The sequence below is a fragment of the Mustela nigripes genome, chromosome 3, assembly GCF_022355385.1.
Source record: "Mustela nigripes isolate SB6536 chromosome 3, MUSNIG.SB6536, whole genome shotgun sequence".
Taxonomy (NCBI): domain Eukaryota; kingdom Metazoa; phylum Chordata; class Mammalia; order Carnivora; family Mustelidae; genus Mustela; species Mustela nigripes.
In genome coordinates, this window is record NC_081559.1 from 132,233,751 (window position 1) to 132,261,108 (window position 27,358).

A 27,358-nucleotide genomic window follows, 5' to 3' on the forward strand; every position below is an offset into this window, starting at 1 on the left:
GATTTTATTTATTTATTTATTTATTTGACAGAGAGAAATCACAAGTAGATGGAGAGGCAGACAGAGAGAGACAGAGGGAAGCAGGCTCCCCGCTGAGCAGAGAGCCCGATGCGGGACTCGATCCCAGCACCCTGGATCATGACCTGAGCCGAAGGCAGTGGCCTAAACCACTGAGCCACCCAGGCGCCCCTGCTTTTCTAGACTTATTGCACTTGCTAGAACTTCCAGCAAGAACTTACCAAGCTATGTTGGGTAAGAGCAGGGAGAGCAAATATCCTGGCCTTGTTCCTGATCCTAGGGGGAAAGCATCCAGACTATAACTATAAGGTTAGCTGTACAGTTTTACAGGTGCTCTTTATGAACTAAAAGAATCGGTGTCATCTTTTGAAAATAAGATAAAAAACATATCTAAGTGTTTTTTTTTTAAGATTTTATTTATTTATTTGACAGAGAGTAATCACAAGTAGGCAGAGAGAGAGAGGGGAAAGCAAGCTCCCTGCCGAGCAGAGAGCCCAATGCGGGGCTCGATGCCAGGACCCTGAGATTATGACCTAAGCCGAAGGCAGAGGCTTAACCCATGAAGCCACCTAGGTGCCCCCATGTCTAAGTTTATGCTTAGATAGTTTATTGGAATTCATTTATTTTTATAATTAATAGACAAAGCAAGCTGTTCCATTTCCATTATAATCCTGTTAAGGTGATGTGCAGGTATTATAATTTCCAGTTTTCAGATAAACCTTTTAAGAATAGAGACTCCAAGAGGTAAGTTTGCCTAAACTTACATGCAAATTAATAAACTTACACTAAGTCCTAGGGAATCAGTTCAATAACATTTACTGTAAACCTAATACTGAGAGCATGGCTGAGCTCTTATGAGCCAGGCCCTATAAGTGCTTCAGGTGTGTTATGTCATTTAATTGCTCAAAACAGCCTACTGAGGTGGATATTGCTATTATCCCCATGTTATAGATGATAACATCAAGCCTCAGAGAGCTGTGTAAGTGACCAAGTGCTAGCAAGTGGTAGCAAGTAATTTGGACATAGACACAGATATCCCCCTTAACCACTCAGTGCAAAATCCTGTGTCAGGTTCTGGGGACACAAAAATGGATAGAAGAGAGACCCCTGCTTCTAAAGGAGCACATAATCCAGCAGGGGAAACAGATCAGCATATTTGCAGCGTGGTTCCTGAAGAAGCCGCAGCCCCCAGTCAGTAAATTATCTCAACAGTGTTAGAACAGATCAGTAACATTTGTTGATTGAATAGATAAATGGAAGGAAAGAAGGGAGAAAGAAAGGAAGGAAAGAAAAGGAAGAAAGTAGGAGGGACGGAAGGAGGAAGAGAGTCATCATTCTGGTTTCTTCAACAAATCTAACAGTTTGTATCTTATACAGAAGCTTCTAGTAGAAAGTACTTTCTACTTTCCACAAGTAGATATCCTTAAACCAGATCATCTACCTGCTTCAGACAGCCTGGTCTTTGCACAATTGTGCTGGTAACAGTGACTAAAAACTATCAAATATAAATATCATGGAATAATAGAACAGAACAAAATGGCAGGAGCTGTTCATCCAGAAAGAAAAGCAAATCCTTCACACACAGCTTTATGGAATAGACAGGTTCAGCCACAGCAGCTGCCCAAGGAAGGGACGCTTTCCTGTCTGAGAAACTTTGACCTCAGGCTCCCCAAACTCCCACCACCTCACAAGACCTCCAATACCTCCAACACCAAGCTTGCCTCTCCTTCTTCATACCACAGGTAATGTTTCCTGCAGGGCAGAGACTTCCAGGAGACACACGGGCAAACACTCTCTTTTTGATACAGTGTCCTTTCTCCCTTCCCATTCCCTAATTCTCCTTCTCCTCCTTTCCAAACACTTTACATATTTTTCAATGTTGTTATTTTAACAAACTAATGAGCCATTATTACACCTTCCTCTTCACCCCAAACATATACAAAGCCCCCTTGGTTTGGGTCCACCACCCCCCACCTGGATCACCACAGTCACCTTCTTGATGGCTTCCCTGCCTCCATTTCTTTACCTCCAGCAATCCATTCTCCACACTGGGCCCAGGATGGTTTTTATAAAACCCAAATTGTCTGACCATGTTTTTTGTTTAATTAAAATCCTTCAAGAGAAGGCACACAGCCCATAGTAGACCAGCAAGGCTATGAGGATCTTGCCCCTGCCTCCCTGACCAGCCTCCTGTCCCCACGTGGACCCTTCACTATAGCCTCACCCTCCTCCCTAGGGGCATCAAGGAACACTTGTTGAGGTGACATTCTCTTTGTGCCTCTAGCTATCACTCTGTGGCGTAAATATATCTTATTCTTTGTCCAATCATTTATTGCCTTGTCTAGCTCCCCCCTCTAGTCTGTTAACTGAGGGTAAAAGACTTTGTCTTAATCATCTCTACAACCTTATCACCTCGCCTGACACCTGGCATACACACCATTAAATTATCAATAACTTGTCAGCAAAGAATGGGAAGGAAAGAATGAAACAACTGGTCAGATTTTTTACTACTCAGTCTGATTTTTCATTGGCCAAAGTCTTAAACTTTGCAACCAAATAAATGCAAAGCCTACATTGCCCCAGATCCTCAGCTACAACTACTGAGCAGGAGAACAAACATGTCTTGCCGGTTATATCCCAATATAAAAATAACCTGCCAAAAAGCAAAAAGTGTTCTGAGATATGCCTTCTGAAGTCCAGGTCCACTAAAAATGTTGGGAGGGCAGCCTTGGGGGGTCCACAGGATTTAGAAACCTTCCCTCTTACAGATCAGTGCACAGAGAACCCCTCCATCTAGGCCAGTGAGGGACAACTTTGTAAAGGATAGACAACGATTTATCTCCACAAAAGAAAATCTTCCTACCATTAATAACACCATTGACATCTTAGCAGCTTTTCCATTATGAATCCGACATTTCCTTTTTCTTCAAAGCCCAGTTTGAGTGCTTTTTTTAAAAGTGAAATAAAGCCATCAACAGACAATAAAAGCTATGCAATATTTATAATTAGAGGTCTCCAGAGTATATTTTATGTTACAGAAAAGATTGAATTTCTAGGCCTTCCCTTTTAAATCCCTTAAAACCTTCAGCTTCAGAATGAGAGACTCAAACTCTTCTCTCGGGTCTTAACTTTTATGTGGCTTATTACTTTTTTATCCCCTCTAAAACTCTAAATCCCTTCAACATAGCTTAGGTTCCTTCCATGGCTGAATTGGCAGCAGGCTGATCTTTTTATTGGTGGGTAATGGATTTAGTTTGATTGCTGACACGGGAACAATGAGAGGATAAACAATTCCATTTGTGGCCATGAAATTTCCCATCTGTTGAGTGCGTTCATGACTGAAGAGTGCTGGGCAGAGACAGATGAACGCGCCCGCCACGCCCGATGTTAATGACATCCGTCATACAAGCGGAACATGTGGCTTCATAAATCAGGAGCTAATAGCAACTCCGGTTGCTCATGTCATTAACTCGCCAGCCGCCTAAATACCTAAGAACGCACCATAACGTGGAACATAGAGACCTGAGTTGCAATTCTGATCTCACTAATGAACCAGAGGTAGCCAGGGAAGCCCTTTTTCTAAGTTTAAAAACAAACAAACACCTCTTTCAGATGCATACTTAAATATGTGTAGATTGTATCTCAGATCTATACTATCTGGAATTGGTTTCAAAATACAATGGATGGGGGGAGTGGGCAGAGACATAGATGAAAAAAGATCAGCCATGAGTTGATCCTTGTTAAAGCTTGGTGATGGGAACTTGAGATTTCTTTTTTTTTTTTTTTTTTAATTTATTTATTTATTTGACAGAGAGAGATCACAAGCAGGCAGAGAGAGAGAGAGAAGGAAGCAGGCTCCCTGCTGAGCAGAGAGCCCGATGCGGGGCTCGATCCCAGGACCCTGGGATCATGACCTGAGCCGAAGGCAGTGGCTTAACCCACTGAGCCACCCAGGCGCCCCTTGAGATTTCTTTATACGACCTCCTTCCCTTTTGTACGTTTAAAATTATTCATAAGGAAAAGGGGTTTTTTTTTAATTTGAAGATGTGTGGAAAATGGGAGTTTCCATTGTTGAGCATGAACATTTTTTGCCAAATTCTCTCTTAAAGAAAAAGAAAAAAGCTATGCTCACACAACAGTTCAAGCATGTGACAAGGCCAGTAAGCCCTCCTCACCAAAGAGGCAAGCAACACGTTTCAGAGGGAGAAGATAAGGCAACACCCACTGCGGGTTTTCAGGTACCCACATCGCTCACAGTCCAAGCTCTAATGGTGGGAGATTATGGTGTTTGAGAAGTTTCAACAGTTTCTCCACTCCTCACCCTTTTGATTTCCCACAGCAGTGAGTTACCTATTGTCACCATCACTTCTGCATTTTTGTCGCTTTTTTTTTTTTCATGGACGTTCAGTCTTGGGTGTTTTAATTTGAAGGCTGTTGTCAAAGACATGGAAAATGAAAGAACAAAGGGGAAGGAAAATAGCAAAAGGAGAGTGGTAGTGCCCTGTTCAAAGGACTGTTCAGTTCATTTCTGTTAGGTAAAGCCTCTTAATGCCACCCAATGCACACCGTCTCAAGTTCAGCCGGATTCCCAGAGGAAAGTCTAGGTAAGTCTCCATCAATCCTGATATTATTGCAAAGCCAGAAAAGAAGAAAGAGAGAAATCTGTGCCTCTACCAGCCTCCTGACTCCTAAATTATATACAAATAGAGTGTTGCTATAATTTATTCATGATAAAAATCACTGAGTACATACTCTGTGCCCAACACTTTGCTGGGCGCTGGGGTTACCACAATGAATAGGGCACATGCTTTTGTTGGGCAGGCAGACAAAGAAGCAATCACTGGAATATGGCCCCCCTGACCTGCCTTGGGAATCTTCCAGTAGAAGTGATGCTGAAAGTGAGAATGTCAAGTGCAAAGCCCAAGAGCCAGTGGAGATTTGGCAGGGTGGAGAACCTCTTGAGCTGTGCTGTCTGATATGGTGACCATGAGCCACACATGGCTATGGAGCCCTTGATACAGGACCAGTCCAAGTTGAAAAGGATTGTATTCTAAATGTAAAGTACATACCAAATTTTGAAGACTTAGCATAAAAACAGACAAATATCTCATTAGGATTTTATGTTGATTGTTAAAATGACAATATTTTGGATCTTTTAGGTTAAATAATGGATATTACTAAAGTTAATGTCACTTATTTCTTCAAACTTTTTGAATGTGACTACTACAATGTTTTAAATTAGACATATGGCTAGAATTACATCTCTATGGGACAGTGCTGCTCCAATGGTTAAGTATGAGAATAGGATGGGTTTGAGAGCCATCTTGAGGGAACGGAGAGACGGTACGGTCCCCTGGTATCAGAAAAGGAACAAGAGTCATTTACTATCTCCCTTAAATATCAAACTTCAGGTCTGAAATTGAGCTCCTGACCAGATTCTCCTCCCTCAGCTGTTGGGCGTTGGTGGCTGACAGCTCACCCCTCACTTCCCACCAGAGTTTGCCCCACTGTAGAGAATGACCTCACCCAAGACCATTCCCTTCTCCAGGTGGTCTCCAACTGGTACCAGTCAAGTAGGAGGTCAATTAGGAGACCTGACCAACTACCTTGACCCAGGTAAATCTGACCCAGGCCGGCTGCCCGGCCTCCACATTCCTTCTTGGGGTTGACTGGGTTCCTCGTTGGGACTACATGGCATCCCAGTAACTTCCTCTGCCTGACCTCACTTCCTTCACGTAACACCTGGGTGTTGATCCTACAAGCACTGGCCAGCCTGTGCTTGCTCCCTGCAAGTTTCATCTCAAAGTCAGCTTCCTGGGAACTGGATCTGCAACAGGATCTGCCTTCCAAATTGCTTCCTTTTCCAGCCTTCAGCTGTGCCACCTTTAACTCCTCTCTTTCTCTTACACCCACAGCCTACTGGTCAGAAATCTTATTTACCTTAAATCACATCCAGAATGTAACAAGCTCTCACCTCCTCTTCCACTGTCACTCTGATCCAACTCTCCACCAGCTCTTACCTGTGGTGCTGCAAGGGCCTCTCACCGCCGCCTCCTCCGGCTTCTACCCTTGCCACCCTTCAGTCCCTCTTAACACAGTAACTGGAGTGAAGGTATCAAGTCAGATCATGGCCCACCTCTGCTCAAAGCCCACCAGGGACTTCGCATCTCACTCAGAGTAAAAGTTAAATCCTTGCATTGATCCAGCATGCCTAAGACAATCCCAGTTTATATTTGATTGCCCAGAATAATTTAGTAGCACTTGCTTTCCCCTCAAAAGCAACCTACTTTGGATTATAAATTATATAGTTACCCTATCTGTAAAGCCCTTCGTGTAACTTTCTGCTGTCTCTTGGGCCTTGTCTCCTACTGTCTTCTTGTCCACACTAGTCCAGTGACTGCAGAATACTCTGCAAGCAAGTAGAGAAACTTCTGCCTCAGGATATTTGCACTTGCTGTTCCCTTGCCTAAGATGTTCTTCCCTCAGTTATTCACAGGCTAACTTCCTCATGCCCCTCAGGATATTCAAGACCAATTTTTTGGATGAGGTCTTCCCTGGCCACTCCTTTTAAAACTGCAAATATTTTACTTACTTATTCTGGTGTCTTAGTCCATTTGGGCCTGTAATGAGATACCACAAACTAGGAAGCTTATAGACAATAGAGGGGTGCCTAGGTGGCTCAGTTGGTTAAGCATAAGACTATTGGTTTCAGCTAATGTCATGATCTCATGGTCATGGGCCCCACACTGGGCCCAGAGCTTGCTTGAGATTCTCTCCCTCTCCCCCTGCCCCTCTCCCTACAGCCTACACATGCACACCTGGGCATTGTCTCTCTCTCTCAAAGATCTTTTCTTTTCTTTCTTTCTTTCCTTTTTTTTTTTTTTTTAAAAAAAAAAAAAAAGAAAGAGTCTCTCTGGGCCCCTGGTAAGTATCTGCCTTCAGCTCAGGTCATGATCCCAGGATTCTGGGATCGACCCCCACATTGGGCTCCCCACTTAGCAGGAAGCCTGCTTCTCCTTCTCACTCTCCCTCTCCCCCTGCTTGTGTTCCCTCTCTCACTGTCTCTCTTTGTCAAATAAATAAATAAAACTTTTTTTTTAAGTCTCTTGTGAAAAAAATTAAAAATAAAAATAATAAACAATATAAATTTATTTCTCACAGTTCTGGAGGCTGGGAAGGCCAATTGGGTTCAAGGCACCAGCTGTCTGTGTTCTGGTGACTCTTCCCAGTCCATATGTAGCTGGTGCCTTCTCACTGTGTCCTTATGTGCTGGAAAGGGTTAAGGAGCTTTGTGGGGTTTCTTTTATAAGAACATCCATCCCACTCATGGGGGCTCCAACTTTGTGACTTAAACACCTCCCAACGACTCCATATCCTCATACCACCACATTAGGCACTAGGATTTTAAGATATGAATTTTGGTAACACAAACATTCAGACAAAATAGCAGCTGGTTATCATCTATCCCCTTCCATAGGATGCAAGCTCTGTGAGTTTACACTTCATCATCCCCAGTGCTTGGTGCATGGTAGGTGTTCAATAAAGAGCTTCTGGAAAAATAAATAAATGAAATATGGATGGCCTTCAAAAATATTAGGCTAAATGAGAGAGGCCAGACACAAAAGTTCACAAATTGTGGGACTTCGTTTATATGAAATACCAGAATATATCAGTCTGCAGAGACAGAATGCAGACTAGTCATTGCTAGAGGTTAGAAGGGGGAGCAGAGGATGACTGATGGGTACAGGGTTTCCTTCCAGGGTGAGGAAGTATTTTGCAAGTAGGTAGTGCTCATGGTAGTGATGGTAGCACAACTCTATGAATATACCAAATGCCACTGAAATGTATGTTTTAAAATGGCTAATTTCAGGCTATGTGAATTTTACCTCAATAAAAAAAGAGCACAAAAACCCAAATATGAATGAGCGAACAGTGACGGAATGGTGAGGTTGGGCAGTGTCCTGGTTTTGCTGCCCCCGGTACTGTGTGGGGGCTGAGGGCTAGTATTCATTCCTCAGGTTCTAGAAGGACTGAGAACCAGGCATGATCCTCTCTGAACCTTACACAGCTCTGATAACAGCCCAAAGCAGAAATCAAGCTGCAATCATAACAGGTCGTGCAAAAGTTCTGTATGTCATTTTTCAAATGATTTCCTTCCAAATAAATGTGATATGCTAGATTCCTCTTGATTCCTGAACTTCTCTTGTCAAAGAGCATAAGCTTTGGGTTCTAATGCTGGCTCAATATCTTAACAGCTATCAAATATTAGATCAATCATTCTCCACTGGGGTGAATTTGCCCCCCAGGGGACATTTGGTAACATGCAGAGACAAGTTTGATTGTTACAACTGAGGGGATCCTACTGGCAGCTAATGGGTGAAGACCAGGGACGCCATTAAACATCCCGCAATGCCCGGGAAAGATGGTCCCCACAACAAAGAACTATCTGGTCCCAGATTCTGATGACGGCACTCTTGCGAAACCCTGTCTTAGACCAATCACCAAGCTGTTTTGGGCCTCAGTATTCTCAAGTGTTAAATGGTGATACTAGTGCTGGGCCTACTTACAGGGTTGTGATATAAAATAAAAAGTGAGCAAAAGGATCATAGCACAGTGCTTGGCACATAGGAACTGCTTTTTTCTTTTTTTTTTTTTTTAAGTATTATTAGACCAAGACTGCTTCTGGTTATCTCAATTATTGCAGAACCTAATAAGACCAGATGAATTTGTCTTCTCCCTTCTGCAACCTTAGCTGTGAGCATCTAACACAGGAGCAGTACGGATCACAAGGAGATGGAGTGTGTTCATCACCTGGGTCAGAAAACCCACTGCAATAGGCTTGCCTGACTTAGCAAATAAAAATATAGGATGCCCACTTAGATTTGAATTCCAGTAAATAATAAATGATTTTTTATATAAGTATGCCCCCTGTGATATATGGGGCACGTACCTTATGCTAGGAAACCAATACTTCTACTACACCAGAAAGACTCTTTGTTAATTATCTTAAAATGTAACTGGGTAACCTGTATTTTATCTGATCACCCTAGCTCCAAGCACTAGCTCTCCTGCCTTCTGACAAGGAGAGTCTTTTTCACACAGAGAGAACATCAATTTGCCTAAGTTAAAGATTGAAACCATCTCTCTCTCCCTCAGAGGAACTGAAAGGTAAATGTTACATCTGTTAAAATTACGAACACATCTCCAATTTCACAAAATAAACCACTGAAGATGGAACATAGAGGCCCTCCCTAACTCTGCACAGATTAGCACTGGGGGAGAGGAAGTCATGGAGTCATGACTGACCAGGGTTAGGGGCTCTCTTCTGTAAAGTGGTAGTGGGTCCACTTTGCCAGACTGTTGTAGGACTAACATATAAAATGCCTGGGACATAATAGCAGTTCAACAGGGATATCTTTGACATAGTGTTGGCACATGATGGGCTTCAGTAAATGGGGGGGCGAATGGGCCAAGGTTGTACCTCACAAGCCAGGGGCCATAGACCACCATTCATATTGAGAGGTTACCATCCCTCTGCTTGGCCCCTAAATCCACATCCCCCTGGTGCTTTTAAAGCCACGCACTCCCAGAAACCACTCCAAATCTTTGTAATCAGAAAAAGATGGGGGTGCAGCCCAGGCTTTATCAAGCCACTTAGCAGGTCTGATGCGCAATCAGGGTTGAGAACCACGAGTCCAAATCTTGGAGGATGGCTCTTTCAAGAGTGGTTCTCAAACTTTGGCGAAGGTCAGAGGCCCCAGAGAGCTTGTTAAAATGCAGATTGCTGTGCTCTGGGAGTTTCTGATTTAGGAGGCGGGGTGGGTCTGAGAATTTGCATGTTTAACATTTCCCTATTTCCTTATTGCTTGCTGCTACTGCCTGAAGACAGTTTGAGAACCACCTCACTTCACCCAAGCCCCAGTCAGATATTATTATCATTGTTTATTTTTTAAGATCTTATTTATTTATTTGAGAGAGAGAGAGAGAGAAAGCATGAGCAGGGAGAGGGGTAGAGGGAGAAGCAGACTCCCCACTGAGCAGGGAGCCCGATGTAGGACTCGATCTCAGGACCCTGGCATCATGTCCTGAGTGGAAGGCAGATGCTTAACCAACTGAGCCACCCAGGCACCCCTCATCGGAGGGGTGTTTTTAAATATCTATGCCTTGGCCCTGGAGAATCATATTTAAACCCTCTAGTGAGGGACCTGAGCTCCTTCTATTGCTAGTGCCTCTGGGTCAGGAATGTCTGCTTTCCTAAAATGAACTTTTTGCTCTAATTCCAAGGTGTGCCCTGGCACCAACAATCAGAAATTTCACAGGAGCCCCTTAGAAACTCAGTTTCTCAGGGCCCAACTCAGACCTGTGAAATCAGAATCTGCATTTTAACAAGGCACTAATTCCTATCACATTAAAGACCGAGAAACATTGCTTAGGATTCAACGGAAATGAAATGTTTTCTAAGAGGCCTCCTCCTAGCATCTTTGTGATGGTCTCTCTCCAGAATTCAGGTTGGAGAAACACAGCTAGCACCACTCAGCCCTCACCAAAGCCAGGCAGATAGGTAGCCAAGCCTGCAATAAATAAGTAAAGTTTTCCATTGACATTAATTGCCTGCCCTTTGAGACAGAGTAGAAACAAATTTTTTAAATTGCAAGTAAGTGGGCATCCCCGTGCCAACAGTGTAGAATCCTCATCACTGACTTCCAGAACCTGAGAGAAGAGGAACCCAGCCAGGACAGACTCTACCTGACTTGGGCTTTGGCTGACCCTGGCAGGGACTGCGGCCAGGACTCACAGGTGTGGTGTGTACTCACTGTTGCACATAGGTGATAGAGTTTATATTCCAAAACAAGGTCTCAGCCATACACCCCTTCGTGGACTGTAAGGTATTTGGGCAAGGAGCCCTGTAACTATCAAATGTGATCAAGATACTTGGCTCAGAGCCCAAAAGCCAAACAGTATAACTGTGACCAAAATAATTAATAATAACGTGTATTGCCTAAGGTGTTGGGAATAAGCCCCTCATATCCTATTAGTGAAAGTGTCAACAGATGCAGAATTTTTGCAAGGCAATGTGGAAAAAGCCCTCAAGTTTTTATTTTATTTTTTTTTAAGATTTCATTTATTTATTTGACAGAGAGAGATCACAAGTAGGCAGAGAGGCAGGCAGAGAGAGAGAGAGAGGAGGAAACAGGCTCCCTGCTGAGCAGAGAGCCCGGTGCGGGACTCGATCCCAGGACCCTGAGATCATGACCTGAGCCGAAGGCAGCGGCTTAACCCACTGAGCCACCCAGGCGCCCACCCTCAAAATTTTAAACACCGATATGCTAAGACCCACACTCTCACAACTAGAAACATAGACTACAAAAAAGTTAGAAGACATGTATAAAGATACATATATTTGAATGTTCTCTGCAGAGCTGTTCATAACTTTTTAAAATGGAAATAAGCTATAGGTTTATCAAGAAAGGAGTAGATAGGGGCTCCTGGGTGGCTCAATCAGCTCAGTGTCAGCTTGGGCTCGGCTTATGATCCCAGACTCCTGGGATGGAGCCCTAAGGCAGGCTTAACTCCTGCTCAGTGAGGATTCTGCATCTCCCTCTGTCCCTCACCCTCCTCATGGTCGCTCTCTCTCTTTCTCAAATAAATTAATAAAATCTTCTTTTAAAAAGGAGTAGATAAATGTGCAGTAGTCTTCTGCACATTTATTTTAAATATGGGAACTATAAATGTTTACACATGAATGCATAATGCATACCTCTGTGTATATGTAGTATGACTCCATTTCTATTTTTTTAAGTATATATATATATATATATATATATATATATATATATATACACATATAAATATATAAATAAGGATAAGCAAATCTGGAAATGCACCACCAATCTGTAAACAATGATTGCTTTTAGGAAGTGAAGCTAGAATAGGGGAAGTAGATTTCACTTTTTCTGTATACCCATCTTTAATTTTTTGATGTGTTAATAAGCATGTATTTTTATCACTTCAAAAATACTTGCAACAGATAAAAATTACTTCTTAAGAACTGTTTTTCTCTGATTGTGTTTCATTACATTAGCTCCTTTAGTTCTGTATTTCAGGTTTATTCATTAGATGTAATACGATATACTCTAATTGACTAAGTTTGGACTTTATTAGGAAAAACCTAATCCAGCCTGGATTCCTTAAGATTAAATTCAGGTGACCCTGATTGGCTTCTGAGTACCCTAGAAGGTTCTTAATTTTTTTGTTTATGTGACAGAGAGAGAGATCACAAGCAGGCAGAGAGGCAGGGGGGTGGGAAGTAGGCTCCCTGCTGAGAAGAGAGCCTGATGTGGGACTCGATCCCAGGACCCTGAGATCATGACCTGAGCTGAAGGCAGAGGCTAACCCACTCAGCCACGAGGGTGCCCTGAAGTTTCTTTATTATAATTTAGTATCAGGTCCTTGAAACTACATTTGTGTCTTCTAGCTCCTACTCTTTACTATTGTTACTTCTTATTAAGCATGTGGTTAACCAAAACTTCATGTTTCTTTTTAATAAAATGCTGGTATAAGGTCACCCCAATTCTGTATAATTTTTTAATGTAAAGGTAAATGTTTACACTTGGTTTTATTAAATTCCATGTATATTTTATTACCTACAGTCTGTTAACAAAATTTTAGTCTTTTAACATAATTTTGGATCTGGCTTTCTATTTGGATATTCCCCTAAATTTTCTATTATTTAAAAATGTAATCACTTGGAGGTTATAAAATGTATAGACATGTCTTTCAGACAGTACTCTTTTTATCTGACAATGACCAAAACCTACTTAAACAAAAAGGACACTTACCAGATAAAGACCTAAATATCTCATTGGAAACTATTCAGTTGGATTATTTTTCTGTCCCTCCCTTATCTCTGTCTCTTTATGCTCTTTCTCAATTCTCCACACCCCACCCCTTCCAATACTTTGTTTACCCCCAACACCCTATCCTTTGCACTGGCTCTCACCCACCTGTACAGGTAACCACGGACCCACCAAGTATGGGTCAAAGTGAAAGTACTTGCTTTCCTCCCCCAGCTAAAACTCTTTACCCTGGATTTGCATTCAGGCCTCAGGCCTGTACAGATCATTGGTTCTATTTATTTCCACAGGCTTCCCCTCAATTTCATCCCTATTGACCCTGAGAAACCACCTAGGTCTTGAGAGTTTATACATTTCCTTTGGCCCCAGCCTAAGGCCCAATTTCTGTTCCCAGGAGGCAGCAGTTTGGGTTAGGTGTCTACCTTGGTCCAGTCAAATATGGTCCAGGGGACAAATTCAGATAGAATAAACATGGCTTCCCAGAACCATCCTCTGTGGCGAGGTGCAATTCTGAGATATAAGTGTAATGTTGACAACTAACTGATAAGTATATGCCCCAAATTTGTCTACTATAGAAACAGCAGTGGATACCAAGTCCAAGTCTAATGGGTCCTTAAACCCCTAAGTTCAAAATGGGGGCAAGTCTTTAGAGGTAAAGAATGGAATATAATTTAATGATTAAGTACATTGATTTTAGAGTCAAATTAAGGATTAAACCCGATTCTGCCATGCATTCCATATTTTAATCTTGGGCAAATTACTCAGTCTTTTCATGCCTCAGTTTCCTCACCTTATAAAACAGCAAAAATGATGGCTAGTCTTGTTGGGTGGTTGTAGACATTAAATAAGATTATATAACACACTGCCTAGCTCTTAGCAAGTGTTTAATAAATGCCAGCTGTCATTATTAATATGATTACATCATCATAATCAATATGAAGAAATAAATCTGTCATGGTATAATAAAAGATGGTGGGTTTGACATAAAACAAACATTTCAGACATACCTTATTTCTGTGTGTATATATAGAATATATAAGATAAAATATAGAATATATATTGTTCTACATAAATGCAGGATAATAGAATGTATAGGATAATATGTATTAGGATATTTAAGATAAGAAAAATAAAATCTTCTTATAAATCTAATCTTCCTGTGCTACCTTGGGTGTGAGGGCACCGCTTGTTACCATGTCTCTGCGAGCACCTGAAGGGTTGTACAAGGAAATGCTAAATAGACCACCCTCGAGAGATGTCAGCCTTGTCATGTACCCGCATGAGGCAAAACCGCTCTGGAGAAACAGTCCTTTTGTTTAAAATAGAAACTTAGAAGGAAGCCAAAGTAACACACGACAGATTACTGAATATCCAGTTCTTCTGGAGTGGGGGTGGAGGGGAGAGCTCCCTTCATTTCTGAAATGAAAAGGGTAATTGCTGGTACCAAAATTCACGTCTCCTTTTCAGTGGAATTCTCCAGCCAAGCTGGGCGCTAACCGAGCGGGCGATTTCACTTCATCCTTACTTCACAAAAGACTTCCAAAATCAGTGCAGCAGACACGGCAAAATAAAAATGTTAACTACATCCTGGCTGGGAGGCGACTGAAGCCTCCACACTCAATCAAAGGTTTACAATAATAGGATTCATAAAAAAAAAAAAAAAAAAAAAAAAAAAAAAAAAAAAAGAAAAAAGGAGACAGATGGGATTAGAAAATGTTGCAGTGAAGACTCTGGAATGAGATGAGATCACAGCACCAGCCTGTCTTTTGTGGACCTGCACAATGATCCCCGAGCCAGACTGGATTAGGAAACCTCGCGACTAGGGGTTCAGAGAGAGGCTTCCGGTTCCCGGCACTTTGGGGGAGAGAAGGCTGAGACGATGCATCAGATTTACAGCTGCAGTGATGAAAATATAGAAGTTTTCACCACCGTGATCCCTTCCAAGGGTGAGTAAAATCGCCCTTGACGGTTTCCTTAACGCGGCACCTTCTGCCGGAGGTTAAGGACAATCACGTGCTGTTTTACTATGGCTTATCCTCGGGTCTCTCCGAGGGGTTCACGGGTTCGCTGTTGTGATGGTATTTGTTATTGTTGTTGTGTCTGAAAAGGACGTACATGGATAAACATCAGTCATTGAGAAACAATCCCTCAAAGGGGGTGGGGAGGAATGAGGGCAGTTAAAATGCTCCCGTTCCACTTAATTCAGTACTGGTAACCCAATATGCCTAATGAAAGTGACAGCAAGCCATTGTTTTGGGAAACAGAGATGAAAACAAAATTCCCAGAGCAGCTAGAGAGATTCTTTCTTCTTCTCCAATGAGCAAGCGGGCTCTGAAATGAGAACCAGCTGGCTCAAAAGTATGATTTCTAACCATGCCATCAAATGTGAGGAAATAGACTCCCGGCAGTGGCCTGAAGTCTAATAAAGTGGTCAAATAACGTCCTGCCCCGGGGCTGGCCTCTAACGAAGATCCCAGGGCCCCCTCCCAAACTTCACCTGGAACTAGCGCTGCCACAACGTGTGACTGTCAGCTCCTGTGCTGGGGTGAATGGTGTCAAGTCCCAGGGAGGCCTTTGTGTGTGAGCTCAGCAGCCAGCAGGTGTCTGGTTACTGGACAGTTCCCTCACTGCCCCCCCCCCCCCAAGCTCAACCCTCTCTTCTGCTCCCTCTGTTCTCTCCCCATGACCCCTGCCTTGCTGGGAGAGGCTGGGACTCTGGCTTAGCCCTGGTCTCATTGTCAGACTTGAATGAAGGGGGCTGGACGTTTGCTGGTGTTGTGCCCCTGCTCAAACAATCCCTTTCTTCTTCCCGTGTCAGCCACTGACAGGGTCACTGCTAGGGGGAGGGGGAGGGGAAAGGAGAGACTCAGCCTGGTCACAAAGAGACAGCCAGCAAAACATAAATAAAGCTTTTGACATGTATTGCCACATAGAGAGAGGAAAAACAAGAGTGAGGAGTCTGCCCACGTGCAGGAGTTGGAACTCTGTCTGGAGATTCTGAAAAGTACCTGGAAAGTCAATGCTGACCCTTGGACCCAGCAAGTCCACTTCTGGGTACTCTGACTCACGGATGTTCACAGTGGCACTGATTCTAGAAGGGCAAAATGAAAAATAGCTTCAATGTCCTTGAGAAGGGGAGTGGGTAAAATGCGGTGTCATTGTACTATGGAATATTCCACAGTTGTCAACAGGGATGAACTAGATCTATGTGTATGGACACAGATCTCAAAAGCATAATGTTGAGTGGGGGGAAAAAAAGGCTGGCTGCAAATTTTATATGTATGATAACAATTACTATATCTGGCAGTACAAAACAACTTATGGATACATATTCAGAGACAGAGAATATGAAAACATAGGCTGGAAAGATGCAGACTAAATTAGTGATCTTAGTAGCCCTGGGGAGAGACAGGAGTAGAGTTAGGGGAGAGTAGAAAGGGAACCTGAACTTGCCCAATTTTGTATTTCTTTACATGAGACAAAAACAAATTGGAAGTAAATATGAAAATGTTAAAACATGTCTATTTCCTGTCATATTTTTCCATTTAACATTTTTTTAAAATATTTTATTTATTTATTTGACAGAGAGAGATCACAAGTAGACAGAGAGGCAGGCAGAGAGAGAGAGAGGGAAGCAGGCTCCCTGCTGAGCAGAGAGCCCGATGCGGGACTCGATCCCAGGACCCTGAGATCATGACCTGAGCCGAAGGCAGCGGCTTAACCCACTGAGCCACCCAGGTGCCCCTCCATTTAACATTTTTTAAAGAAAAAAATCAAAGCCACATAGCTCTTTTTAATTAAAAAGTTATTCAACAATTCAGGAGCAACGTCACACTTCACCTGACTAAAAGCATTTGAAACAGGGCCTTTGACTGCATATGCTTAGCACAGTAGTCAAGGAACTGTGGGTCACTTCTGCACTGTGTGACCTTGGGCAGGCTACTTCATCTCTTTGGGCCCGAGTTTGCACTTTTATAAAAGGGAGAGCTAGAATTTACCTCCCAGGGTTATTACGGTGGGGGTTAAAATACAGATAAAACCTATAAAGCATTTAGTATGAAATAAATCACTTACAAAATGATTTCTATTTTTATTCCATATTTAGAACAATGACTATGTCCAGTCAAAGATAAATGTTTAATCCTGTATTTCTTTCTTGCCATTTTCATTCATGGCCATCTCCTGGTCATAAACCAAGTACTCATTGGTATTCATGGACATTTCACTGCTCAGGAAGTCATTCTCTAGGAAAGGAGTATTTGCAGTCTTACCTTAGACCATGAATGGAAAAAGTTCACTTCTTCCTACTTCCTTTTTTTGCCTCATCTTGCTTTCTCCAAAGCTATAGAGCAGAGGGCTTTCAGTGAGAGAAGGCAGTGCTAGCCCTTCTTAAGTCACCGCTTATAAGAGAGATTGGTAACTCTTCCGCACATCCCCACATTCCTTACCTACAGAAATAGAAGGTGGCTTAATTTTATCTAACTATCTTAATAGTTCTCCCGGGGATGCCCTTTTCCCAATGCTACCATTTAGGGTGACCAAAATGGCCAAGACATTTTCTGAGCACAGGTTCAACAGTGTGAGCAGTGTGGCCAATGGTTAAGAGGTTAAGAGGCAGTGTGGCCAATGGTTAAGTTCCCGTGAACTGTGGGACCCCTAACTTCAGTATCCCCACCAATAAAATAGAGATAATGCAGAGTACCTCGTTCACAGAGTTGTTACAAGGAGTGAATGAGATAAGGCAAATAAACCATCACCTGGTATGGCTCAATGTGAGCTATTACTACCCTTCTCTTGTATTGTATCTTTCTTTCCAACACACACATACATACACATATTGGGTTCAAGTTAATATTTCTACGTATTTTTTTAGCTGAGCCATCTTAATGTCCCACAAAACTATGGCAGCAGCAAGTGTTAGAGCGTTACTTAAAGGCATGGGACATAAATATCAAGTCTATAACAGGACAAGTGTGGATATTTTTTACTTTCTGGAGAGAAAGAGAGCCCTTTAAGGGAAAATTTCATAGACACAATTCACAGTAAATATGAAAGATAAAAGCTGCGGTTTTACCAAGAAGTTATACCAGAAGTTATTTCCTGAGACACACTAGAGGGGGTTTAATTCTAGGGTGAATGGCACCACAGCATTCAAAATAATTCTCTGGAGGAGAAACAGCATGGGGAGAGGTTGGGGAGAGGAATTGGGGAATAGCAGGAGGAAATGGAGAAAACTCTGGAAAGAGAAGTCCTAATGGAATGTTATAAGATCTAAAAGTTATCAGCTACTCTTTCCACCTGCCTTCAGCTTGCAGAGATGGAGGACAGTCATAATAACCACCACTGATTCCTGGGAAATTACTCCTTGTCAGGCACTGGTCCAGGGGCTTTATAAAAATTAGTTCATTTCATCCTTGCCACAGCTCTCGGAGGTGGGTGCTGTTTATTCCCGCTGTCTTACAGATGAGGAGAGGAAGGTGTGGAGAGGATGGGTAATTTGCCCAAGTCACATAAGTGGCAAGTGGTCTAGTTCTGATCCACACTCAAGTGAAAGGAGTTGGGAACCTTGGCTATTAACTAGCACACTGTATGCCAGGTTTCATGGCTATAGGTGCTCTGAAGAAAATACCACGACCCAGCCCTCATCTGGTCACTTATCTGATACATGACAAGGAGTAGTTTCAGTTCTAGGCAGTGACATGGTGGGACTGCAGTTCTAAATAAATCATTCTAGCAGCAGGATGGAAGAGAGATGCCAGAGTATCTCCATTTTCAACAAAACACATGCCTTCATCCAACCAACTAACATTTTTTAATGCTTAATTGATTTTTTAAGCTTTCTACTGTAGCAAAACATACATGATATAAAATTGACCCTTTAAGCATTGTTAAGTGCATAGCTCTATGGCATGAGGTCCATTCACATTGTTGTACAGATATCACCACTATCCATTTCCAGAACTTTCATCATCCCTAACCAAATCTCTATGTCTGTTAAATAACAACTCCCCATTCCCTTCTTCCCCTAACCCCTTTGTAACCTACTTTCTGTCTGAGTTTAATACTCTAGGTATCTCATATAATGGACCCATACAATATTTGTCCTTTTGTGTCCAGCTTATTTCATTTAGCTTAATGTTTTCAATGTTCATCCATGTTACCACATGTATCAGAATTTAATTTCTTTTTAAGGGTAAATGATATTCCATTGTATGCATATAGCACATTCTGTTTATCCACTCATCTTTTAGTTGGACATTTGGGTTGTCTCCACCTTTTAGCTGTTGTGCATAATTGCTGCTATGAGCTTTGGTGCACTCAGCCAAGTAACATCTAAAATTGTAATTCCACCCTGCTTATTCTCCCCACCTCCCCTCCTCTGCACCCTTCCCCACTCCAGGAGCAAACCCGCTCTGAGGCTACATCATCCTCAACCTGTGTTCTCTAAAACCTTTCCTTTCTCTCTCTTTGCAGTGTCCAGTCCAGCCAGAAGAAGAGTCAAAAGCTCTCAACACCTCTTGACCAAGAATGTAAGGACAACTTCAATTTTGATCCCTTTTTTTGATTTCCATTACAAAAGCAACATCTAACTTCTTCTCTTCCTCTCCCCTGCTCTCAATAGCCAGGAAGTTTTTCTCTATGACACGTGGCTGCTGCTCAATTTCCTGTCTTCCACTTCACCAAAATAATTGACAAATGTCTACCAGACAGCAAAAAGCCCTGAATCGGACTCCCCGATTCTGACATTTTCCCTAGACACATAGAGTAAATCTCATTCTCTAAAAAAATTGTTCTTATTTAAACAGAGTCCATGATGAGTATAGCATTCCTGACTTAGGTGTTCTCCTGTTGCTGGCATTTGTGATGTTCTATTTTTTCACTATTATAAATAGCATTGCAATTAATTTGGACAAAACACTATTCTTTTGAATTAATTCCATGGTAAATTAATAAGTAGAAGGTTAAGAATAGTTTCATCTATCCATTGATCTGTTCATCCATCCAGTATTTTCATTCCTACTACGCAAGAGACACTATGCTAGATGTGGAGAATAGTGATTTTTTTAAAAAATGGTTTCTGCTTACAGCTTTGTCACATATTACCGGAATTCTAAACAGTTGCCAGGCTTCCAGCAATGTTTTTCCATTTACCTCCAGCCTCACTGACTTTCATTTTTCTACATTATCTTTTGCTACTCTAATAAGCACTTGCATTACCTTAAAATTAGTTTACATGTCATTGGAGCCAAAGGATGCTGTGAATTTCTCATTTTACTTACAGATTTCTTTATACAAAAGCTGTCAATCCATCTTTGTACTTTCTCTGGAAAGGTTTACTGCTGATTGTTTCCTCTTGGTTATGCTGAAGTTTCTATTTCTATCACAATTTTTCAAGGAACACCATTTTGATTTTCTAAGTATGTCAATTTTTGAAGGTCCATTCTCCATTAAAATGAATTTTTTTTTCAGTGTCCTGGGAATGAGATGGAGTTTTAGTCATTCTCATTTTTTTTTAAAGATTTTGTTTATTTATCTGAAGACAGAGATCACACGTAGGCAAGAGAGGCAGGCGGAGAGAGAGAGGAGGAAGCAGGCTCCCTGCTAAGCAGAGAGCCCGATGCAGGGCTTGATCCCAGGACCATGGGAACATGAGCTGAGCAGAAGGCAGAGGCTTTAACCCACTGAGCCACCCAGGCGCCCCTAGTCATTGTTATTTCTACAAACATTACATTTTTTAATTCCCAAAGTAGTGTGTGCCTATTATAGAATTTCAAATACTATGAACATATAAAATATAATAACGAAAAATTCTAAGAAACTGTGGAACATAACAGGCAGGTATGTAGACTTAGAGTTCAACTGCCTAGACATAAATTCCAGTTCTATCCATTTCTAGCTAGGTAACCTTGAACAAGTTGCCCACTTCTTTAGTATTCAAATGGGAATAATAGCAGCACATATCTCAAGAACCACTGGAGAACAAATGACTTAATACATGTAAAGTGCTTAGTCCAGAGCCTGACACACACCCAGCATTCAATGAATGTTGGTGCTTTTTAAGTGAAAATTTCCCATATACCAACATATCATTATTATGTTCCATTGCTCAATAACATACCATTTTGCAATTTGCTTTTTTTCACTAATCTATAAATCTTGAATCTTTTTACATGTCAGTTAATTCTTATAGATCTACCTCATTCTTTATAAAGGTTGCATATCATGCTATTATATGAATGTACTATAATTTTCTTCCCAAATCACATCTGAAGTTTTCTATAATATTTAACCGAATTCTACTAAACAATGCCACAAGCAATATCCTTGAACATATTTTCATGCTCTTATGCAAATTTTTTTGAGAATAAAGTCACAGATATGAAAATGCTTGGTCATGAAATCAACACATTGTATTCCTTAATGTTATATGTCAATTATATCATAATTAAAAAAGAAAATGCTCAAATGCTCAAAAGATATGAACATTGAAAAAATCTTACAGCCATTGTCAAATTCTGTGTTTTAAAGTACCTTTACCAAAACACCTAAGTCAATACTGTATGTCATCAGTGTTGTTAGTCTTTGACAATCTGATAGGTGAAGGTATCTCATTTTAATTTGCATTTATTTAATTATTAATATAATTCTTCATCTTTTCAGGGATTTTGATTTTTTTCTCTATATGTTCCTAATTCATGTCTTTTGCACATTTTTCTGTTGTCATATGTATTTTTTGATGACTTTTGGGAATATTTTATATTAAGGAAGACAAGGGGAGTATCTAGGTGGTGCAGTTAGTTAAACCTCCGACTCTTGATTTCAGCTCGGGGCTTGATCTCAGGATCAGTTTAGCCGCTGCCTTGGGCTCTGTGCTAGGCATGAAGTCTACTTAAAAACATACCAAAAAAAAAAAAAAAAAGGAGGAAAGAAAAGGACTTTGAATGGATGGAAGATTTCTTTGTGGTAGAAATTCTTGTGGTAGAAAGGTAGATTCTTACCTTTCTCCTCATCCCTGAAAACCCAAGCCCACAATCTAAAAGAAATATGCCTCTGGTTTTCAAGGAGTGGGTGCTACCAAAAATAGAAAGGGAGGGGCACCTGGGTGACTCAGTCGCTTCAGCAGGGAACTCTTGATTTCGATCCTTATCATGGGTTTTTGGGATTGAGGCCCGCCTGAGGCTCTGTGCTCCTTGGGGAGGCTGCTTGAGGAGTCTTGTTCTCTCTCTCTCCCTTTTGTCCCTCCCTCCATTCACACTTGGGCTCTAAAATAAATAAATAAATCTTTTAAAAAGTGGTAAGGGAAGGGGTTGTTTGTAGGTCATTTTCAGTTTAAGGGAAGTTTCACAAAAGACTTTTTGGTCCAGGGGCTTGAGTTTGGCATTACTCTGGATTTGAAGGAACCGCAAGTCATTCATGACTCTGGAAAGATCTTTTGGGAACTGGGAATATTTAGTTCCCCACCACGTTCTTTCCCTGAATTTCTAACCTTGAACAATGTTCCTGTCTGAATCACTCCTAATACCTGTATCTGCTGGCTTTGTAAGGACAGAGCAGTGTTTACAAAAGCTTTTAAAATGGAAACTAAATCACCACACTTACTAATAATTAATAGGTTCTAGGGAGGAAATCCTTAGGAGATTCCAAACCTTAATAAAGAAGACAACTCTCAGTAGAGACAGCTTTCTGGAAAGCCACTTGACTTCAGCCAGCCCTGCAGAACCAAGCTCTCAGGTTTCCTGGGAGTGGAAATTTTTGAGAAAGACAGTTATGTTTATGGTTTATGACTTTCCCTCTCCAAAATATTTTTACTCAGAGGAAAAAAAATGACTCAAGTATATGAATACATATTAAAATTTGCTTTTGATTTAAAAAAAAAAAAATTAGAAGCTGGATCTTGTCTTCAACTATACAGTCTTCCTCCAGGTGAGACAACTTAATAATGCCCTCTGGTTTTTGAGCTCACCTCTAAATTTCTCATTTCCCCTAACATCCTGACTCATCCTTTGTTTGCAAACCTCAATGTCAGCTGTACAGAACATTCAAATTAGAAAAGACAAGAAAGGTCTTAGTCTACCTAAGATGAAGGAAGTGAGTCCTAAAGAAAGAACCATCTCTGATTATTTGTTTCCTCATCCGACTGGCTCTTGGCTGCCTTTGAGTTCCCAAGGAAAACATTCACATTTTGTAACTGCTTAAATCTACCAAGGTTTTGAATTTTTTGTCCTGAAATTCTTAATTGTGTCTGTTGTCCTTGGGCTACCATATGGAGTCAGGTTCCCTCCTTTACAAAGATCTCCCCTCTCTAAACCATCACTGTGCCCCAGCATCACTAAGATAGAGAGTCAGGACCCCCCCCCCCCCCGCCAGGGGCCACTGATTCCCCAGCCCCATCACAATGAGCAGTGGTACCACTACCAGGAAAGATGGAAAAATGAGATTGTAAATGTCACATTCTCCCCAGAGCTCAACCTTACCAGAGAGAACTTGGCTGCAAATTTACTGATTTTTCAAAATGTCCTGAGTGATTGATTGCACTTGAAATTTCTTATCTGGATGTAGGCACTTCTCTGGGTCTTCTAAAAAGCACTCACCCAGAAGTCATAAAACCACAACTCTCATCCTGGCTCTGCCCCTTATAACTCTGTGACCCTGAAGACACATGATCTCTCTTGGACTCAGTTTCTCTATGTGCAAAATTAGGGAGTTGGGCTAGAACATTGCTATGGATCCCATCAGCCCTAAATCATGATGATTCTCCATCACCTAGGTCTCACCTGTCTTTCCAGCCCCCTTCCAGCCCCCTAGGCTGGTGAACACACAGAAGTGAGACTTGAAGATGTCAGTGGATGGAATCCTGAGGCTTGAGTGTTAGCCCATGACTTCTGTTCTTCTAATCTCTGACCCAAGACCAGCAGGGGAGCATCAGTGTATTGCTCTACTTTCAGAAGGCAGTTTGCTGGCTAGGAAAGGAAAGGCAAATCCAACACCAAACCTGCCTCTCCCTTCCTTCTCCCCATTCCCGTCTTACCCCTGTACCGGAAGTGTGGGGGGAGGAGGGAACGCTAAAGAGCCTGCTCTCAGACCAGTTTGTTCTAAGACCAGCAGTAGCCACCCCAAACCGTGTCCTAGAGACCAGAAAATAACCCAGGCTTTCAGGAGGCCACAGCCATCTATTCAGCTGCCCCTTTCCTGGTGAGAGCCAAATGTGCTCCCCTGGAGTCCTCTCAGAGCCTCTGTTCCTGTGGGAAATGAGAACCAAGTACAAGACCAGCTAAGAAAGGGAAATCTTCTGAACTGGGCACCTCTCCTCTTTCCTTTCGTGTTATTGGCATCTTTGGGGCCTGGAGAAGACACCCAGAAGAGGTACCTGGCCCTAAGTCATGATGTGGGAAGTAACCAACCTCATCCCAGTCGCCTGGGAGCTCCTACCTCCAGCAGAGGGCTGAGCAGCTAATACCTCTGGGCTCCCTCCCTCCCCGTTCTCTTCTCCCGCACCACAGTGCAGAGAAGCGATTGCTTGCGGAGGTGGAGTTTCTTGTTCCTGAAAGGGAACGTTTGCTTCCCTTTCAGAGGAGGAAATGCTGGGTTTCCCTCATGGACTCCACAGGCTTTCTTTACCTGCTTTGCTTTCTCCTTGTACAAAGTAGGTCTGAAAACATAGCAGTCTCACTCCTCCTTACTCAGAAGAATGCTGACAGAGTGAAAATAAAATCAGAAACACCTGTGACAGCTGTGTCAGTAATGAGGCTCAGGAGTCTCTTATTCAGCCTGGAGGGTCACGTTCAGGGGAGAGCCCTTAGGCCAAATATTACATGTCCAGGGGAAAGTAAGTGACTCTGAACCACCATTAATCTAGGAAATTCCAGTATTCTGGGCAACACCACGGCAGAGCAAGGGGCCAAGGGGAAGGGAGGTAGGTAAAGAGGAGAGCAGAGGAGACTGGACAGTCAATGCTGGGCCACCCACGGAGCTGGTACAGGGTGGGCCCAGGGCTGCCCCCAGCCTAACCGAACCACCCCCTTCTAAACATACTACAGCTTATAAATGGATCAAATCAACCCATTGTACACCTTACCAAACCATATGTCAGTGGACATACGATATAGCTGGGAGGAAAGAGGAACATATTTTAAATTATTGGGAGGGGACCACCTCCTGCATTGCCCAGAGAAGAAAAAGTACTAATCCTCCATGTTTCTGAGTGATCAGCTTTCCCCAAAGCCACAGGGTGAGTGGTTCTGGCCTTAAAATGGGCTTGAGAGGAGTTAATTTCCTAACCCAAATAAGACCAAATTAGGGATATATTGGTTTTCTGAGCAAAGGACTCTTTGTGGTAAACTGAAGCGAAGAATGACAGCTTCTCCTAGTTTTGTCTTCAGGAGACATGAACTGCTCTCTGATTCTGTAGATAAATATGTGGCTTGAAGATAGAGAGCACGCTCTATTACCAAAACCTCTACAGATGATAGGCATTTACTTCGCCCCAATAGAGCAAGGACACGCAAGAGTATCTCCTTTCCACAGAACCACTAATTGTCAAGGCGGGGGCGTGAACTCGGGTCTGCGTGACCGCAAATGGAGCTACCGTCTTCATCACGGGCAATCTGAGAGGAGAAAAAAACATCAACTTTGTTTTCACTTTCACTTAATGACTGTTCAACATCTTTTCATGTTTGTGGTGTTATGTTTACCAGTTGTGTTTCTATTGTCAATGGCCAGCTTCTGGTTTTTGCTCCCTTTTTCTCTTGTTTTCTTCTTCTTTATTGATTTTTAGGTGTTCTATGTACATAGGGGTCATTCCCCTTCATGTGTAACAAATGTTATATTGAGCCACGTTCAATTCTTGTGTGTTTTGTTTGTTTTCAACAGGTATCTTGGATCTATCTGATATTTATTTTGGTGTAAGACATGTGAACACAGATCCATTTCCTCCAGTGACCTGCCATTTATTGTAACAGTATTAAAGATCCAATTTTTCTCCGCTAAATCGAAATATCACCCTACATAACTTTTAAAAATTTAGTTTTATTTCCTTTAGCATCCTCCAAAAGCAACACCGCTGTTGTATGTGGACAAGTGAGGGGGATCCGTCCAAGGCTCGGAGGGGTCCACCTAACTTGCAGATGCGCCCAGTGCCCAGGACCTGGTACGGAATGTGCCCTCACAGGGCATCTGATGAAGGAGCAAATGAATGAGTCAGTGTAGACCCCAGAGCAGCTGCCGTGCACTATTGAACATTCTAACCAGATTTAAAGGAGTGAAGAAATTCAGAATGGACGACCCCAATGTCCTGGATATGTATAAAAATATGCAGGATAGGAGCCAAAACCCACAAAGATATCCTTCATCACTCCCAGTATTAAGATAAAATACGGCATTATTTGTCTCAAGTTTTTTTACATTTAAATTATTTCAACGATTTGAGTATGTTTATTATAACTTTTAAGGCCCATTTCATTGGGTCCTGACAAAAGGGGTATTTCCTCTTACTCTACTTCCCCAGATAACTATTCAGCAGGTGATCATTACTAAAAACACCATAGGTCTTAGTATTCTGACTGGTTTGGGGGAATTTCCACTTAGGAAACCATTCATCTTCAGCTCCAGCTCACACAGGCGTCCTGCAAGGTGAAGGAAGTGTAAGCATGTGGAACTGTGCCAGCAGTTTTCTTCTTTTTAAAACCTGGGACTTGGTTGGGCCCCAAGTCCTGTCCCTAGCTCTTCCCTCTGCTAGAGCATTCAAAAAACTGTCCTCTGTTTGAATAAGGGTGTCTGCTTCTCACAAAGACTGTTATGACCCTGATTTCCAAAACTGTCATCATTCCAAACAGTCTGTTCTGTTGCCAAACCATATAAGGCCCCAGGGTGGGTGACAGGTCTGGCCCGAAGGCCCAGCTAGGCTCCTGACTCTGTGAAGGGTGTGCTGGTGAGGAACTCCGGGGACCCTCATCTTCCTGCACCATCGCACCATTTGGCCTGCTGAAATTCCATAAAAGCGGTTGACTGTCGGAGGCCAGTTAACCCAAGTTGTCTCACTGCTGCTAGCATTCTCTGGCGTCAGGAAAACTCCCACCAATGCCCTGTGGGCCCGAGTGCCTCTAAAGATCTGAGGAGAGGAACAAGCTGACTGTCCTTCCTCCTCCCTTCAGGTGGTGATCGAGTCGGACCTCTACACGCCGCGGCCCCTGGAGCTGCTGCCGCACCGCAGCGACCGCCGCGACGGCGAGGGTCGCAGGTCCGGCCGGCTCCACAGCGCGCGGCCGCAGGGACCCCACCTTGCCAAGGCCCCGGCCAGACCCGGTACGTGCGCCCTGGTTCAAGTCCCTGGAACCTCCCTTGGGGACTCAGTGACGCGCTTTGTTAGACCAGACGCCGCAAGGCAGGAGACCTGGCTTGTCTTTTCCAACAACCTCACGCTCCTCCCCGGCGTCCTCCATCGCGCCGGGGTAGCGCAGGTGCTGTGGCGCGAGCCGTCAGCTTCCCGC

The 27,358-nt window shown here is 42.6% G+C and overlaps 1 protein-coding gene across 1 annotated transcript in view; it reads left to right on the top strand.

The window, feature by feature from the left end:
• Positions 1 to 14,372: 14,372 nt before the first annotated feature.
• The window catches only part of VXN (vexin), a 23,970-nt gene continuing 10,984 nt past the window's right edge, over positions 14,373 to 27,358 (top strand). Inside the window, exons 1-3 of the mRNA XM_059392868.1 lie at positions 14,373 to 14,818; positions 19,347 to 19,402; positions 27,023 to 27,173. Of these exons, the coding sequence (XP_059248851.1) occupies positions 14,752 to 14,818; positions 19,347 to 19,402; positions 27,023 to 27,173 (274 nt within the window). The 5' untranslated portion in view covers positions 14,373 to 14,751. The remainder of the gene's footprint in view (positions 14,819 to 19,346; positions 19,403 to 27,022; positions 27,174 to 27,358) is intronic.